The 18,400-nt window shown below is 47.2% G+C and overlaps 3 protein-coding genes across 3 annotated transcripts in view; 2 read left to right on the forward strand and 1 right to left on the reverse strand.

The window, feature by feature from the left end:
* Positions 1–6,186, reverse strand: part of LOC142761636 (serine/threonine-protein phosphatase PGAM5, mitochondrial-like) — a 34,582-nt gene extending 28,396 nt beyond the window's left edge. Inside the window, exons 1-2 of the mRNA XM_075889098.1 lie at positions 5,613–6,186; positions 4,611–4,789 (exon numbers count right to left, since the gene is read on the reverse strand). Coding sequence (XP_075745213.1) covers positions 4,611–4,789; positions 5,613–5,773 — 340 coding nt within the window. The 5' untranslated portion in view covers positions 5,774–6,186. The remainder of the gene's footprint in view (positions 1–4,610; positions 4,790–5,612) is intronic.
* A 3,256-nt stretch (positions 6,187–9,442) lies between these two features.
* LOC142802702 (uncharacterized) lies at positions 9,443–13,338 on the forward strand. The gene is made up of 4 exons (XM_075887677.1): positions 9,443–9,618; positions 12,330–12,451; positions 12,571–12,645; positions 13,029–13,338. The coding sequence occupies exons 1-4, from the start codon at positions 9,443–9,445 to the stop codon at positions 13,232–13,234; spliced, it is 579 nt and encodes a 192-aa protein (XP_075743792.1). The 3' UTR covers positions 13,235–13,338.
* On the forward strand, positions 13,186–17,813 carry LOC142802762 (neprilysin-1-like). The gene is made up of 6 exons (XM_075887792.1): positions 13,186–13,398; positions 13,891–14,093; positions 15,727–15,909; positions 15,988–16,074; positions 16,802–17,014; positions 17,808–17,813. The coding sequence occupies exons 1-6, from the start codon at positions 13,302–13,304 to the stop codon at positions 17,811–17,813; spliced, it is 789 nt and encodes a 262-aa protein (XP_075743907.1). The 5' UTR covers positions 13,186–13,301.
* Positions 17,814–18,400: the final 587 nt, after the last annotated feature.

An 18,400-nucleotide genomic window follows, 5' to 3' on the forward strand; every position in this document is an offset into this window, starting at 1 on the left:
AACCTTGGATAAGTAATGCGCTATTTAAAAAAATTACAAAGAAGAACAACATGTACCATGCGTTTATAAAGACACGAGATATCAAATTACTCAGCGAGTTCAAAAAATACAGAAACCATCTAAATGGTGAAATAAGGCGTGCTAAATTCAGGTATTATGAGAATTTATTTAGTAGAATAAGTGATAATCCTAGCAAAATTTGGAGCGAGGTTAGAAATCTTTCTGGTCAAATAAAACAAAGCCACATTCCTAGGGTTTTGGAAAACTCTAGTGGCCTTGGTAACCGAGAGGTGGCAACGGCAATGAATAATTACTTCATAAAAAGTTGTGATTTCGATGATGCGGGGTATGACGAGGATACACAACTGCCTGTAAATGACCGTCGCTTATCTAACTCTATAGTTCTGCACACTATCTCATGTCATGAAACCGAAGAATTAATAACAAAGATAAAAAACCATTGTGCAGCAGGTTACGATGATATTAAAGCTGTACCAATAAAATACGTCGCTGATGTTATATCACCTGCGTTGTCACATATTATTAATTTAACTCTTGTTACCGGCGTATTTCCCGATGAATTAAAAATAGCTCGCGTATGTCCGGTTTTCAAGGGTGGTAATGACCAAGAGATTGGAAACTACCGACCGATATCGGTACTTCCGATTCTGTCAAAAGTTTTTGAAAGCGCTATTAATATTAGATTACAAAAGTTTTTTGCGAAGTACAATGTAATAAGTGATGCCCAATTTGGCTTTCAAAAATGTAAATCCACCGAGCTTGCATTACTCAATATTAAAAACGAGATACTAACCAATTTTGAGAAAAAGCTATATACTCTTGGTCTTTTTGTTGACTTCCGCAAAGCATTCGACACCGTGAATCACAGTGTTCTTCTAGAAAAACTTAATAACTATGGTGTCCGTGGCGTTGCCAATAGGTTAATTCAAAATTACCTAACAGACCGCTATCAGTATGTCGCTATTAATCAAGAGACATCTCCCCGTGCGAGGGTCAACAAAGGTGTCCCACAAGGATCGATACTTGGTCCTCTGTTGTTTATAGTCTATGTAAATAACTTGTGTAGCATTCCGGATTCTCCTAAGTTAATCATGTATGCGGACGACACTAATATATTTTTTGCTGGTTCATCGATCTCTCAACTTGAAAAGTCTGTAAACACATATCTAAATAAGTTGTCTTCCTGGATTAAACTAAATAAGTTGCGGCTAAACGCGAGTAAAACTAAATATATATTGTTTGCACCCATTAATAAGCCACGGAATATAAGTCTAAGTATCTCCTTTGAGGGTCAGACTTTAGAACAAGTCAAGGTACAGAAATTCTTGGGTGTGTGGTTCCAGGAAGACCTTTCCTGGAATGAACATATAAATAAATTGGCAGCAGATCTAAGTAGAAGCGTTGGATGTATGTACAAACTATGTCCGTTATTACCACTTTGGCTAAAGAAAGCGTTATATTATACACTGATATATTCCAGGCTAAGTTATTGTGTCTTATGTTGGGGAACAACGACGGCTCAAAACTATAAAACATTACTTACACTACAAAAGAGGGTACTAAGACTATTCGAGGGATATTACGGTATGCCACAAGGTCTTAGCGCACGTCCGTTATTCCCTAAATATCTCATATTACAAGCAAACCAAATATATTATTATAAGTTATTATTGTATATCCAAAATAATAAACTATACCCCATGTACGATTCTTCTCGATGTGCTGAGTACTATCTCCGTACACATAGTATAAGAACACCGAAAACTAGAACAACCTATGGTCAACAACATATTGATTACCAAATACCGAGTCTCCTCAACAAACTGGGTGACGTACTTGACCTAAATAAGAAAACTTCCAAAAATAAGTTCAAGGAATTTCTTCTTTATAATTGTATTGAATACGCTTAATACAGAAATTTGGATTATTTATTACTTTCTGTGTCCCAATTGCTTAGAGTACACTATTTGTGTCCTTTTGTTGTTGTTTTTTAGGAATGTATGTGTCTCCTGATGCTTTCCTTACCTCACCTATTGTATATATTGCGATGTTTTTTAGGTATTTCATTACTATTTACTGTCCTGTTCTTTCTTTATATTTGTAATGGTTACATGTGTGATCATAATTTGCAAATTGTATCTGTATATAATGATGTTCTCTAATTCGGCTAAGTTGTGTATGACATGTTAATTTTAGTTTTTATTTTATTTTGCCAGACTGTATTTCGGAGCAAAAGCCTCCGTCAGGCTATGTAGCCTTTTGCTTTTGCTTCGTTTTTTCTGTTGCACGTACAGAAAAATGAATAAATCTCAAATAAAAAAAAAGTACGCCACTCGCGCCTCGAAACCTTCAGCCCTTCTGTCTCTTTCGTTCTTCGAATGCGTGTGTGTGCGCGCGTGTGTGGGGTTTAACGTCCCAAAACCACCATTACGAGAGACGCCGTAGTGGAGGACTCCAGAAATTTCGACTACCTGGAGTTCTTCAACGTGCACCCGAATCTGAGCACACGGGCCTACAACATTTCCGCCTACATCGGAAATGTAGCCGCCGCAGCCGGGATTTGAACCCGCGCCCTGCGGGTCAGCAGCCGAGTACCTTAGCCACTAGACCACCGCGGCGGGGCTCGCATTCTTTCTTCGCTGGAAGCTAAGCCGAGAGGGATGGCACGGGGAACGAAAGTACGCCACTCGCGCCTCGAAACCTTCAGCCCTTCTGTCTCTTTCGTTCTTCGAATGCGTGTGTGTGCGCGCGTGTGTGGGGTTTAACGTCCCAAAACCACCATTACGAGAGACGCCGTAGTGGAGGACTCCAGAAATTTCGACCACCTGGGGTTCTTTAACGTGCACCCAAATCTGAGCACATGGGCCTACAACATTTCCGCCTCCATCGGAAATGCAGCCGCCGCAGCCGGGATTTGAACCCGCGCCCTGCGGGTCAGCAGCCGAGTACCTTAGCCACTAGACCACCGCGGCGGGGCTCGCATTCTTTCTTCGCTGGAAGCTAAGCCGAGAGGGATGGCACGGGGAACGAAAGTACGCCACTCGCGCCTCGAAACCTTCAGCCCTTCTGTCTCTTTCGTTCTTCGAATGCGTGTGTGTGCGCGCGTGTGTGGGGTTTAACGTCCCAAAACCACCATTACGAGAGACGCCGTAGTGGAGGACTCCAGAAATTTCGACTACCTGGAGTTCTTCAACGTGCACCCGAATCTGAGCACACGGGCCTACAACATTTCCGCCTACATCGGAAATGTAGCCGCCGCATCCGGGATTCGATCCCGCGACCTGCGGGTCAGCAGCCGAGTACCTTAGCTACTAGACCACCGCGGCGGGGCTACGGGGCAATATCAACACAGGCAGACGTGTGCTCTGCATAACGATTGCAGTGCTAGCCCGCACATGGGGGATCAAATACCAGCCATGGCGGTATGCTTGATGATCGTGTACCTAGATTCAAGTGCGCGTTAAAGAACCCTAGGTGGTTTAAATTTCCGAATCCCTCCACGACGGCGTCTCTCATCATATATCGTGGTTTTGGGACGTTGAACATCAACAAATATAATTATATGTGACGAGGGCTGTAGATTTCGCATTAGGCTCGCAAAATCGGTCACGGAAATTTGCGGCCTATCGCCAGTTGCAAATTGTCTTGTGATCACTGCCAGCCGCAGAAATGAGCAAGCATTAAGATTGCGCAGTCTTTGTAAGAAAAAAAAAGAGGAACTGTCAGTTGTATCAGCTCATTGCATATCGAAAAGGTAGAGCAGTAATGCTTTGACGTTAGGAAAGGCGATAATTCCTGCAATCTATGGCGCAACGTCTTGCGAGAATGGGGAATAGAAGATGGAAGCGAGCGGCACATTCGCCCAGTGTAATTATTGCGCCGGATCGTTCTGTCTTTGCTTCTATCATTGATTGGTCGCGGCTAAGGCAAGTTTATCGAGAGATAGCTTGGTTTCGCATTTGCTTTGGGAATTAGAACGACCCCGTTGGTTTTCAGAGATTTAAATATTAAGTGACCATTAAGTATGGTTTAATTTAGGCGAGTACTACGAAACGTCTATAGCTGCGACTACATGGCTCTGAAGGAATATCCCACGTGTTTCTCTACACGACAACACACCGACTCCTTTCGGAGCAGTCGTGGCGAATGCGCAGTGAAGGATTCTATGAGCGTTCGCTTCATAACGGAGCGGTGACCTGCGCCGCGCGTATTTCGAAAAAGGAAAAAATCTTTTTGTTCTTGCTGCATACAGGTAACCCTTGTAGCTAGCGCCTCTGGCGATAACTGCACGAAATATTCATCTTGGGCCGCTGTCCGTTTTCGCGTACGCGCCACACTAGTGTTTCAATGAAGCCTTTGCGCCGGCGTTGACCTTGAAGGTCACATCAAGGTCATATTCACACAACAAGTAGATTACCGGGTTTGTAATGGGAGGGGCTATCGCTCTAAAGAGAATCTTGACGCCTGGGTAATCAGATGTACAAGCGATGGCCCCGATGTACATACAAGCGATGTCATGGTCAAGTTATAAAACTAAGATGTGAACGGTTAATGACACGGCATTACGAAAGCCGCGTACGCTAACTTACCGAGTTCTGTAAGCGCGCACTCCTTGTCCGTGGTTCCTTTCACATTGAATTGCCCATGGCGAACCAAGTAGAGATACCGATTTCGCTTCGGCTTGGCTTTGTTCAGTTCTTCCTCGAAACGAAGCATCTCCGCCGGCGAGTCGTCCTCCGGTGGCTTCACGCAGAACATGGGGTCGCGCCTACGTCGACGCAGAAATAATAATAATGGCCGATTTTACTGTACACCCACGGATCGGACGTACGAACGGACAAGTTCTAGCATGTAGCCAAATAGCTTTACGACGTCGTCTTTCAAAGACGGCGAGTCTTACACGCGCAGGTCGCACAAACGCAGTGCCACATCGTATTTGATCCCCTCTCCCCCTTCCGGTCAAGTACGAAATCAAAGAATATTCGCAAGAGGTACGCAAACGAAACGACGACGTGCTTGGGGGTGGGAAATAGACGATTCTCAGAATGCAATATCGCGAGCACTCGGTCGTCATTATCCCTAAAAACCTGCATGAGGGTAACCCTGAACTTCAGAAATTACTGGGATATGCTGATTGATATGTGGGGTTTAACGTCCCAAAACGACTATATGATTATGAGAGACGCCGTAGTGGAGGGCTCCGGAAATTTAGACCACCTGGGGTTCTTTAACGTGCACCCAAATCTGAGCACACGGGCCTACAACATTTCGGCCTCCATCGGAAATGCAGCCACCGCAGCCGGGATTCGAACCCGCGCCCTGCGGGTCAGCAGCCGAGTACCTTAGCCACTAGACCACCGCGGCAGGGTTACTGGGATATGTTAGAATGACCAAACGTGTGGGGGCAGATTTGAAACGACCCTTAGCTGATTACAGGGGGCGACTGCACCTTCTTTAGCCCTCATGTGTGCACGCCCGTAGCCACACCCAAGATCCGATTATAACTGTGGTCACCTCCAACCCGGGTCGTGAGTCCTCCCCTATTCCGGCGCACTATTCTTGCATACGAAATAGCCCAGCACATCCCTCACCTGTCCCAGTTGCTGTCCCAGTAAGTGGAACGCTGGTAGACGGTGCTCCAGGATCTGTACGGCGACCTGTTCTCTTTCGGCTCTTCCCTAACGGACGCAAAGGTAGCGGCGCAGCAGCTACCACCCAGAAGTCCAGCGCCGGCGAGGATCCGAACGAACATTGTTCGACCTGACGAGATGCGGCAATGGCGCCCAACAGACGACTGACTGATGTAACACTGCGAGCGCTAGATGGCTGGATGGTCCCAAGGGGAATGGCTCAACCCACTACGGGGGGCTGGTTTAGGCGACAAGCTTGCTCACCCGTTTTTTTTTTTTTTATTCCTGGCTCCTACCCACTTCGAGCGAACTGCCGTGAAACCGGCGGTTAATACTGCCACGCGTATTCAACCTTTTTGTTTTGATGTGCTCGGGTTACACCCACAAAGGCTGTTAGCCACGTTCGAGCAGCTTTGCGATTGTTGAAGATCATTCTTTTAAGTTTATGCGCAGGACGCGAATAGACGAGCTCATTCGAGAGTTCGCGCGAGCACCAGCGATGAGGCTTGAATGTTCCATGCCGCCCGTATAAATGCCGCCGCACCTCACTTCAGATCAGTTTATCGACGGCCGACGCTCTGTTCGCCGCTATCAGTGTACCACGTGTGGCGCTGTAGTTTGACTTTCAGTTAGCCAGCCGCAAGTGTCATCAAATCAACAGTTCCATCTTGGACACATCGGTTGCTGCCTTCGTCCAACCTCACGAGCACGTGACAAAATAAGGGCAAGAGTTTTAGGCTTGTTCGTTGGCGTTCAGCGCCGTAGCCGACGATGGCGATAAAGTAGAAGGCTGTTCTAGACCATCACGGCACAGAAATCATGCAAGGTACCCACTATACGTCATGAGACAATGATGATAACGATGATGATAATGACAATGGCGGTCCCGGACAACGGCTGGTTTGTGCAGTAGATGACGTCTCGACATGCTATAAATGCATTTCGTATGACTGGAAACAATCAAAAACCACCAGGGAAACATGCCCAGACCTCGCCTTTGCCAAGTTTAGACTCCGAAAACATGCGAAAACCAACAGTTTGGCTATGAGGCGCGCCGTAGAGAACGGCTCCAGAAATTCTGGCCATCTTTTGGCTTTTACGTGTGTACCTAAATCTAAGCACACAAGCCTTGAAATATGGTAGCCGTGGTCAGGATTCGATCCCGGGACCTTCGTGGCAGCAGTTGGACTACTAGAGAGCCATGGCGGGTCGGCCGCCTATGGTGTATAAACAGAAGCTAAATAATGAGTAGTTGATATAACAATAAAGATAGGTTGACCCCTCAGTAAATGACTGCACGGTTGGTTTGATCCTGAAAACGTGACTAAACACATTAGGGTATGAGTAAGGCTTATTGTCGGGCGCGAGTTGGTTAACATCGAAGGGGTACACGATAGCGCAAACTTGGAAAATAATGATTCGAGAAAAAGAGTAGGAGGAAGCAGAAAGGTCGGGCGCTAACCCTTCTGCTCTCTGCTACTTTTTTCTCGAATATTTTTTTTCCAAGTTTGGGTTATCATGTCCCTTTGACACTAGTTATGTTCGTCATGATGATTATGCTAATCCATATTTTAAGCACGCATCTACAAAGAACTATGGACCAACCATAGGACATAGGATTACGATGTACTCAGAGTAAGGAGGTTTTATAATAAACAATTATGAGGGACAAAAAGTTCTTTTTTATTTATATTTGGCAGAATATGGGAAAGTTGGCTACGTTAGAGCCGGCAATCTCAACATCAAGACAGTAATGTACAAGATAAACACACAGACAAGAAAAATTAAGAAAAAAGAAGAGAAAGAAACTAATCAGAGGCACTACGTTATCTGTTTCTTTCTGACGAAGTCTTATATATGACAGCTCGTACAATTCCGTTGAATAACATTAAAATTTTATTTTAATGGTTAATTTTTCTGCTTCATTGCTTTGCACACGCACGTCTTTTATCAACCAGTGTGTCCAATGCCCCGTAAGAGCCAGTTTCTGAAACAAGAAACAACTGTTGAAACAAATAGTCGCCCCCGCTAGTGTAAAAGCCCTCTGGGTGGCATCCAAAGTAAAATAAATGCCCTGTAACTCTACTATTTAATTTATTACTTCGTTTATGCTTACCGGAAAACATAATTTATGTTACATAAGACGTACTTACTCAGTAGATCACACTGTTGTTGTTGTTGTTGTTGTTGTTGTTGTTGTTGTTGTTGTTGTTGTTGTTGTTGTTGTTGTTGTTGTTGTTGTTGTTGTTGTTGTTGTTGTTGTTGTTGTATTGTGGTGAGTGTAAAACCCTGAAGACTCAACCTCAGGTGAGTGAGTGAGTGGGTGAGTGAGTGAGTGAGTGAGTGAGTGAGTGAGTGAGTGAGTGAGTGAGTGAGTGAGTGAGTGAGTTACCGACCGACCGACCGACCGACTTTATTGGGGTTCAAAAGTGGCAGAACCTGGACTGGGCAGGAGGTCCCGCTATTACACCCAGGTGGCTCCACCTCAAGAATGCTCGTATTTTCAAAATCACGTATATTTCTTGTGCAGCCAGATTCTACGGTTAATTCCCTGTAGTGGGCTTCTGCCACTGCCTGGAACGTCCGTTCTAGCCCGTGGTGCACTCGGTGCACGCGCTTCACAAGCCTCGCGGTGTTCGTGCGCGGAAGTCTCCTGGCATCGACGCAGTAGCAAGCTCGCTCTCTGCCGGCCAGCGTCAGTGCTCTGAACCTCGCCATCTTAGCCACCGAGATTCCTCCTGCCGTAACGTTTGCAAGAGGTACGTCTTCGTAGCACATACACGTGTTGCTACAAGACCCGCAAGAGGAGCCTGTCGGCATTGCGCTACTAAGTACTTACCAGTCGTTTCAGTTGCCAGCCACGGCGGCCACGTTTCTGCCGCACGCTGATTTGCAGGAAAGCCTGCGTCCCCGAATTGGGATTACAGTTAATCGACCGCGGGCGCTCGTAATCATTCCGAAAGCCCCGTTAGGACGTATCCAGTTGGCTTCGCGTTAGGCTATAGACTTAGGCCTACTGCAAGACTTGTCGAGAACGATCACTCGACGGTATTCTCGTATACGGTGGAGTATATGCACAGGATGAAGTAGGTTATGATTATTTCGCAAAGTCGAACCGATCAATGCGATAGAAACGAATTAGAATGTTTTACGAAGTAGGGCTAGCAGGGAACTCCTTCGGCATCCGACATATCGCAACTCAACAAAACGGTGACGTAATGCACTACAACCAGCGAAGTTACCTTCATGCTGTCTGTATCTTCAATGCAGAGTAAGAAGCGAGAACGGAGCACGTTTTAACGTATGAGCCGTCTGCTGATCTCTGTCAAGATTGGAACCGCGCAATGCACCCCGCTGCTTGAATCGCGCAGCTTATGCAGAAGCAACTCCGTCTCTTCAGATACCCCGCATGCGCCAAACCAACGAAAGTCGACGGACTTTCCACTTAAACTGCGATCTTAGGCTGCAACTAGAACGAGCTTAGTCGCACATTGAACGCGTGACTCGCGGGGCGATTTTTGTCACCTGTGTAGTTGATAGGTAACATGACGGCGATGGCGTAAATGCACCTGGAGTGTCTATAATATCTATGTAATTGTTGTAATAATACACGCGGGGTGACCTCCCACTGTTCACGACATGGACGTTCCTGTCCATGATCCCACCAGTCACTCCGTTAATATTCGACCATGTCCGTCTGCCACAGTGCTGTACACTGTTTTCTGGGTGGTTCCCAGTATCGATAGCAACCAACTCAAGTGAGCAGGTTGAAATATTGCAGGAAACCAGCGATGCCACCCCCTGGATACCCTGGACAACCTGGACACCCTGGCTACCCCGGGCCACCCGGACAACCTGGACATCCCGGACACCCTGGATATCCCGGACAGCCTGAACATCCTGGGCACCCTGGACAACCTGCACCCCCTGCACCACATGAATTCGGATCTCGCCAAACAGAGGCGCCGTAAGCTTGCTTTCTCTACTTGTCCGCCGCGGTGGATTAGTAGGTATACGGTGCTCTGCTGCTGACCCGTCGCTCGTGGGTTTTATCCTAGCTTCGGCGGTATAAATTTCGGTGGAGGCTAAATACTTGAAGCCCGTGCGCTGTGCGAGGTCAGTGCATTTTAAAGAACACTGGATGTTCAAAATTTCTAGAGCCCTCCACCACGGCCCTATCATAGACATATCTTGAATTGGGGACGAAAAACCCCAGATATTATCATATGCACTCTCTACATTTTGTGCGTGGCACGTCGTGAACAGTCTGTCCGGCAGTTAGAATAAGGGATATGTCGGGATCTCTTCCGCTACGATCGATAATGGTAAACCAATCGGCAAGCCATGTCGATCAGCTTTGAACTGCGAAACAGTTTTAAAGGACCACGATGTCGTCGTCTCATGTTTTGCGTTGGCGCGTCGCAGTTGGCGTCATTTTTTATTCCGTACGTGCGCGTTAAAATGAGTCTGCGCTTGGCGCATAGACTCCTCGTTGCGTCCCTGTTAGAGGACATGTAAGTGAAGACACGCCGCACGCTGACGCGTTGTAACACGATTGATTGATTTGTGGGGTTTAACGTCCCGAAACCACCATATGATTATGAGAGACGCCGACGCGTTGTAACACGCACGTTTGGTTAGGGCTTAAGAGGACCCTAAGGCGAACATCAAGTCAACGTTGATTGCTGAAATAGTGGTCCAGAAACTTCGCACGTGGTGCTACTTTAGTGACAAGTAAATGCTTAATGCGAAATAAAATCGCGTTTGAGTGGTTCGCACGGCGTTAGCACACTTCAGATAATTCACCTGAACGGGCTTTCAGACGTAGCTGTAGCAGTTGTCTTGCCCCATGCTGCCTGCCTTTCCTGCGCGAAATCCGACGCGTGTAGCAGCAGAACATTGCTCGTAAAGACATCTTGCAAGTCTTGCCCGAATCGCGGTTGAACATCTTGCATGTCTTGCCCGAGTGGCGGTTGATCTCGTGATTTTAAGCGCGACAGTGCAGCGAGCACACGCGCAGATTTTTAGTTACCTTGCACGCTATAGCGCAGAGGCGCGGCACTCGGCCGCTTCGAGCGTAGGGGTTTGTTTTGCGGCACCCTGTGCAAAGTCACGTCGATTTCACTGCTGCAGCTCTAGCGGCGTACACCACTCAGTCATTTGGCAACATCGGATGCCGCGACATTTTTTCTTTCTTTCCGTCACAGTGACTTACGTGAGCGTGCAAAGCACGCGCAGTGGTATGCGATACAGGAACAACCACACAGGTGCGGCGCGTGGGCAAAACGCAGCTTGGCGAAAACAGAACTTTCGAACCACTCGAGCCTTTCTCCAGAGTAACGCAAAGCTGTTTTTTTTTTTTTACCGCTAATCAACCGAAAACGCCCAAGTATTATTTTATTACGTGTTGTATTGCACGAAAGGTTCTTTTTTTTTATTGCAACTGGTTTGATTACTAGTGAATTATTGGGAATTTCACGTCATCGGGATCATTCCAAAGTGCCTTACGGGAGGCGCACATTGTGTCGTACCTTAATTTCTTGATGAGCAGAGCACTGCTGTTGATATTGAGGTTCTAAACGTTCTCGGGCATTGATCTCTCACTCTGACGTAGATTGCTATTTGCCTTCAGTGTTTTTTTAAGCCGAGTTGACAGCAGAAATGAAACGCCAGCGCACGCCTGCCTGTGAACGCCAGCGACGCCGAAGAACTATTCCGTCAGTTTAGGTCTGTCAGATCCCGTCAAATGACAGCGAAACGACAGTGCCGGGACGCACCACGCTCGGAGCAGTAAAATAATATAGAAAAAAGTACAAATAAGGCCACAGAATACAAAATATTTAATTGTAAAACAAATAAGATAATCGCTGAAAAGAACACAATATTAAATAAAATATTACACGAAAGAACAGCAGATAACCACTGAATTAACACAAGGAAAATTCAGGCAAATTTACTCTCCACAAGGTATTCATTCGTTTATTTATTTGATTAAATAATTTATTTATTTCAGTACCCTCAGGGCTCGAGGGCATTACAGGTTATATTTTTACTACAACATACTTAAAAAGAGCAAGAAAGTGGGGGTTGCATACAGCGAAGGAAACTTCAGTAGAGGTTAACTGACGGATTCTTTTTTTTTCTTTTTTTTTTTAGAAGTGAAGCTTCTTAGGCCCGCACTCCACTGTCGCCATCGCTGCCATCGAAGCTCCTGCGCCGGGCAAGCGCAGCAGCAGCGGCATATGGTGGTGGTGGTAGTGGTTAGAAGGTGAGAAAAGGCACCTAATTTCTGCATCCCGGCCAGGAGCACGGCGCAGTGCCTCGCGCGGCGCCGCGCGCGTTGCACACCCATTCAAATTTTCCCGCTACCGAGCGCAGCAAACGCTCTCCCCCACCGGCTACTCACCCTACGGCCTTCATGAAAGGCAGCTGCGAGATCAGGTACATAGTCCTGAGCGCCCCATTACTAAGGAGCTTCGCTCATCGGTGTACGCGGAACAACTGGTAGCTTTTCTTTTCCTTTTCTCACAGTGTACAGAATATAATTCACAGCTATATGATCAGGGTAGGCCAATCAGTGCGCCAGGTCATTAAAAAAACAAAAACAAAAAACCGCACACCCTCAAAAATCGCAGCATGCGCAAATGAGTCCTTCGCGTCGTGTGCTTTATCTCTCAGGCCTCCCACCAAGGCGGACAACTTCCTCAACACGTGCGTCACCATTGTGGCCGTGCTCATCGTGGTCACGCTAATCGTCATGGGATTCATCCTGCTCAAGTGCTTCAGCATCCAAGAAGTCTGTGAGTGATCACTGATTCCATAAATAAGTGTCTCGCACGTGGTCGGGCAGCCACATCAGTGTCGTAAGGATAGCCACACACCTTGCAATGCTGTGCCTTCGTTTGTGATCACTTTTCAGGTAACAGGACGATAACTGCCTACGGCGACATGAACACTTCCCTGTCTTGCGAAAGCGACGAATGCAAGGCATACGGTGAGCGTTCGTAACGAAACTCTCATACTCACTCACTAGCGTATTATTTCCATGAATGATTGCAGAGTAATGTTTTTCATTGCAGTAGTTATCGCGTTACACGTACTTACCAGAACAGGCTCGGCATCAAGCTCTTAGCCTGTATTGTGTTTCGGGAGGAGTTCGGCCTCCTAATACGTATGTGCATGCGTCTGTTTACACTTTAATTGTGCGTGTATATTATATGCGTGTATATGTATGTTATATATGTTCGTGCATATGTATGTGCATATGTATGTGCATATGTATGTGCATGTTATCCAGAATAAGTCATGGTACGTGGAAGTTAACTTACGAATGTTTGATGTGCTTTCCCTGGTTAACCCATTGGACAACTTGTGCAGCGTTGACGATGCGGGCCTCCAAGCTGGACTTCCAGGAGGCCTGCGAGGATTTCTACGAGCACGTCTGCGGCGGCTGGATTCGCACGGCCAAGGTGGCTCCGGACGAAGTCTTCAAGAGCGTCGCCAGGGACATGCGACGAACCGTAGAGGACCAGATCTCCGGTGCGCATCCCGCACCTAGATGGTTACGAATCATTGTGTTATAGAAGAGATAAGGCAAATTAAGTATTCGCCAACTTCCGTACCATACTACGCTCATTTCGAACATGTTGAATGCTTTCAGAGATACTGAACAATACCGTGATATCGTACCGAGACCAGACGGCTGCCCAGAAGGCTGCTGCGCTCTACCAAGGCTGCATCAACATCGGTACGTTAGCATCATTCCCCCAAGTCGCATATCAGGCCGATATAGCGCTCATTTCGCTGTCGCATTGGTTTTCCAGCAGCAAAGTGCGTACTCTCTCCCACATTTCATTAACCCAGCAAGGTGGCAAACCACTTGTTACATATGTTCAACAGGAGCTATATTCATCTTGCCTTAATTATTTCTGCCACGCTCGAAGAACCCGAGGCTAAACTTTTGTCTCGGACAAATAGAACGGGTCGTCGATGTGCATCGTTTAAGCCACCATAAAAACTAACTCGACCGTGTTGCATCGCAACGGTACAACTCCCTAGTTTAGGAATGCGCTTGGACAAAGCTATGTCCTTCTTATGGCATACCTTTGCATCGATTCAACGTTTGTACCAAATCCTGAAGGAACAAATGGCTAGCCATAATCGGCTATCCTCACGATATTTGACCTTAATAAAACATCTTCATGCATCTTCCTCGCGCGCCTTTCTTCACTGAGCGCAGACCTGCGCAACAGCAAAGGTACCAAGCCCCTGGAGGACTTGCTGGCGCGGTACGAGCTAGCGCACTGGCCCATAGTGAACCGGACGCAGCAGTTCCGCACCTTCTACCTGCTGGGCAACGCCATCCGGGAGCTGCGTCTGGACGCACTCATCTCGGTCACTGCGCACCTCGACTACCACAACAGCGAACGCTACATCCTTTACGTGAGCGCCAACCTACTACCATATACCGCGAACATTATAGAGGCCCAAAGCAGCACAAGCTTCAGTATCTCATGTCGCCCTTATTGTAAAGATGCAGATGTACCAGCTCGCCCAACTATAGATGATGTACTTCAAAGGAGCAAACGCAAGAACTTAGTACTATAGCGTTGCGTGCTCCACACTGCGCATGCGCAGAACATTACCGCTAAACTAAAACACTAAGCAGTTTTAGAAGAGCGTACGCAATGTTCGCATTGGTCGATTTCACCCGCTATTTTAGTGACTTATCGTGGGACCGCGAAAAAATAGCGTGCGACGCATGCGTAATGACAAGAAACACAAACACCAAGTCTCGCGTATGCAATTATCTCGATTAGATTATCTCACGCGGTGCGCCCCCTCTTGCGTTAGCATTGTCCCACACGCTAACGCTAACGTAAGCGTTAAACACAATGTTGAAACTATCACAAGTCAGGGCTCCCTAACACACGGCCCGGCCTGTGGATGGCTGTGCATGTTCATGAATTAGACAAGTTGCTGGTTTCAAGCTTCTTCTTTTTTTTTTTTTTGCGGCACCCCATACAGTCGCCAGGTGTTGTTGAAACTCACCTTAGCCCCGCCGTGGCTAAGGTACTCGGCTGCTGATTCGCAGGTCGTGGGATCGAGTACCGGCTGTGGCAGCTGCATTTCCGATGGAGGCGGAAATGTTGTAGGCCCGTGTGCACAGATTTGGGTATACGTTAAAGAACCCCAGATGGTAGAAATTTCTGGAGCCCTCCACTACGGCGTCTCTCATTATCATATGGTGGTTTTGGGACGTTAAATCTCACATATTATTCAATCGAAACTTGCCGCGGGACAAAATGTCTATATTTCAGAATGGGCGCTTCCATTTCCGCCATTCTGTCTGTCAGTATTGACATGTTTTTTTTTTCGCATTCTGAAGTCAAACACCCCGCAGACTGCCCATATGCGAGATTTGAGGGAAATTAACTTAGCTCTAACTGCTGTTTGGGCGAGTTGGTTCCTGATTAAGACGTATTTCCCAACGCATAAAGACGAGACAACTATAGGGAGGGACACACACAGCGCTGTGAGTGCGTGTCCCTCCCTATGTCTCCAGTCATTTACGCAAATTGCTCCTTTAAAATCTCCATCACTTTACCTCTCCATCTTTTTCCCTTCTCCATTCATTTTTGGAGACTAATTTACGTGTCTGGCAGGTGAGCTTGAGACCCCTGCTGTAAGTTGCGTCCCAATCATTGAGGGACGCAGGTTTCATCGTATGTATAGTCACCAGTTCAACTAAAGTTCGTCTCGCCAGGTAACTTGCGTTCACTGGCCAGGTAGAGGTGAAAAAGGCCGAAAGCAAGCTTCCGCATGCATATATCAGTGCCCGTATGGACGAAAGCGGGCCGCGCTAAAAATTTCTGTAAACGAATATTTGCGCCAATCACGATGCAGAACGCTTCATGACAGAATCCGTGTGACAAAACTGGAAACGCTCTTGCAAAACAGTTCTGTTCATTCACCCTTGGATTCATATATACACGTTGGCTCTCACGTCTCTGAATCTTGCAAAAGCCGAGAAGGTGGCGAGACACACAGACAACGTATATCGCACTGTGCACAGATTGGACAACCCTCGTTCGGTGTGGAGACCCTGGTGCTGCGAGGTCGTTACCGGAGTCCCTTCTTCCGCATACTGCACCGTTACAAGCTGTATATCTATCGATGCGCTCTGCTGCTCGGCGCCAACGTTGCCGCCGCCGACATCGTCAATGACATCGTCACCTTTGAGGCGAAGCTCGCCTACGTGAGTGTTTCTCTTGCTGCACCCCCTCAGCCAATGCCCCCGGCTGTCGGTTATACATGTTTTTCTATCCTCCTTTAGATCTCGGAGCCGCCGACCGAAATACGCAATCCACAGAGCGTGTACAACCTGATGTCACTCAAGATGCTCGAAGGCGCCATACCAGAGGTCAGTGCGTCACTAGTTCGAGCTCCTTTCTATGTCTTTACAGTAGTTTCTCAACAAAGACTAAGCGAGACGCCGCTTAGACAGAAAGAAGTGTTTCGTTAGGATTCGATCTTGCGTGACTCTGCAAAAGTTCTACCGCCACTCCACGGAGCGAGACAGTTTTCGCGTAGTATGTCGCCTCAGCGCGAATCGAGCAGATATAGCACAGTTATATACGTGCGACGGCAGGAACTGTCTGTACTGAAGTCTGTCGAGATAGCCCGCGTGACCACGCCCTCTAGATCGACGTTCCTAATTTAGCCCGAGCAGCACAGTTCTCCGGCCGGCTTAAGTCATCTCGGATTGAGCCCCATCCTTCTGCAGCCTTCGCAAACTTTCGCTGGCTCGTAGAACATATACGACGGTTGCGACGATGTTATATACTTGGACTTTAGACAGAACATGACGGCGATGGCAAAAATCACCTCGACTTTCCGTATAGTTGTTATCGCAATGAAAGAAAACTGAACAGCTTCCTTTGAGGACATCATTGCTAACAAAGAAAAAGTCTTGCGAGGAACGCAAGGAGGAGCTATCACTTATATTTCTGAGAGGCGTTAGCAGAGGGATCATACTTCAGCACTTCTGTATGACACTAAGCTACGGATTCCTGAAAAGCATAAACACCGATCTTGTACTTATCATGAAAAAAAAGTATGAGAAATGTCCTTTACACGACGTGCTGCAGATCCGCTGGGTGTACTTCTTAAACATCGTGCTGCGGGACGTCGGCGTGTCGCTCGACTTGGACGACCACGTGGTGGTGATGCACCCGCTCTACCTGAAGCGGCTCTCTCGACTCCTCAAGGAAGTGTCGAGGCGAGTCATCGGTAACATTTGCATAGAAATACAGCAGATCAACATTCGAACTGGGCCCCGCCGCGGTGGTCCAGTGGCTAAGGTACTCGGCTGCTGACCCGCAGGTCGCGGGATCGGTTCTCGGCTGCGGCGGCTGCGTTTTGGATGGAGGCGAAATCGCTGCAGGCCCGTGTGCTCAGATTTGGGTGCACGTTAAAGAACCCCAGGTGGTCGAAATTTCCGGAGCCGTCCACTACGGCGTCTCTCATAATAATACGGTGGTTTCGGGACGTTAAACACCACATATCAAATGAATCATCAACATTTGAACTGGAGATAGTGTCGGAAGGTCACTACATAATGCTTCCATGCGAATACTTTCTGCGTTGCGATGTCACCGCACTTCTATGATTACAATGTACTTGAATAACAATCACTCACGGTGACCATTAAAGAGAAGAAGTCAAAGCTTGTTGCGTATGAGCTGTTACAAATACTTAGGTTCCTCAGATGCTTGCCGTATTGTGCAATAGTAGAATCTTGGGAAATTGGTTTTGGTCCATGACTGCGAATAACACAACACGTGAATATAAGAAAACAGCAGAGGATAGAAAGAGAGCGCTGTACAAAGAATAGATTTTGTGGCATTTGCATCTCTTGTGTCCACTTGCTTCAAGTTGTCGATGAATTGGCGCGCACACTGCCGATCGCTGGCTTCCTGGCTAGCTCAATTGGTAGAGCGACTACCCCGAAAAGGCGTTGATCCCGGGTTCGATCCCCGAACTAGGACGAATGTTTCGGCAACTCAGAAGCTTTCCTTTCTGAGATATCGGTACGAACTTGTGGTTTCGTGTCACCTGCCAGTTTTATATTTTCCCTTTCTCAACTCTGAATAGGACTAGCAGTGTTTGACTTCTGGTAGCATGCAAGTGACAACGTGTAAAATATTTTACGTTTCAAAATTCACTAGAGTTAAAACATGTAAGCTAACATAACAAGCCTCTAAAGATTAAAAAAAAGCAAAAAAATTGGCAGCATATCCACGGAGTGAATGATGGAGAGTGGGGCGAAGCATTCGTCCGTCCATTCGTTCTTGCTTCCTTCCGTCTGTGCGACCGTCCATGCGTCCATCCGCCCGTCCGTGCGTGCGTCCGTTCCTGCGTTCGTCCATGCATCCGCCCCTGCGTCCGTTCATGCGTCCATTCATGCATCTGTCTGTGTGTCCGTTCGTCCATCTATTCAACACTCCAAGTACCACCCTCTCGCATCTTTTCATCATATATTCCCCATATAGAAACACCGCCATCCAGCGGACATTCCAAGGACTAAACGAGAGGTTGCACACGCACACTTTCTAACAGCTTGCGCTTCGGGTCTACTTCCCACCTTTAACCACCTCGAGTTCATGGTATATACTAGTTCACTGTATTCATGGCACTGCGGCCGAACACTCGCTAAACCTTTCTGAAACCAAGGAGGTTACGCCCAG

Source organism: Rhipicephalus microplus, chromosome 3, assembly GCF_043290135.1.
Source record: "Rhipicephalus microplus isolate Deutch F79 chromosome 3, USDA_Rmic, whole genome shotgun sequence".
Lineage (NCBI taxonomy): Eukaryota > Metazoa > Arthropoda > Arachnida > Ixodida > Ixodidae > Rhipicephalus > Rhipicephalus microplus.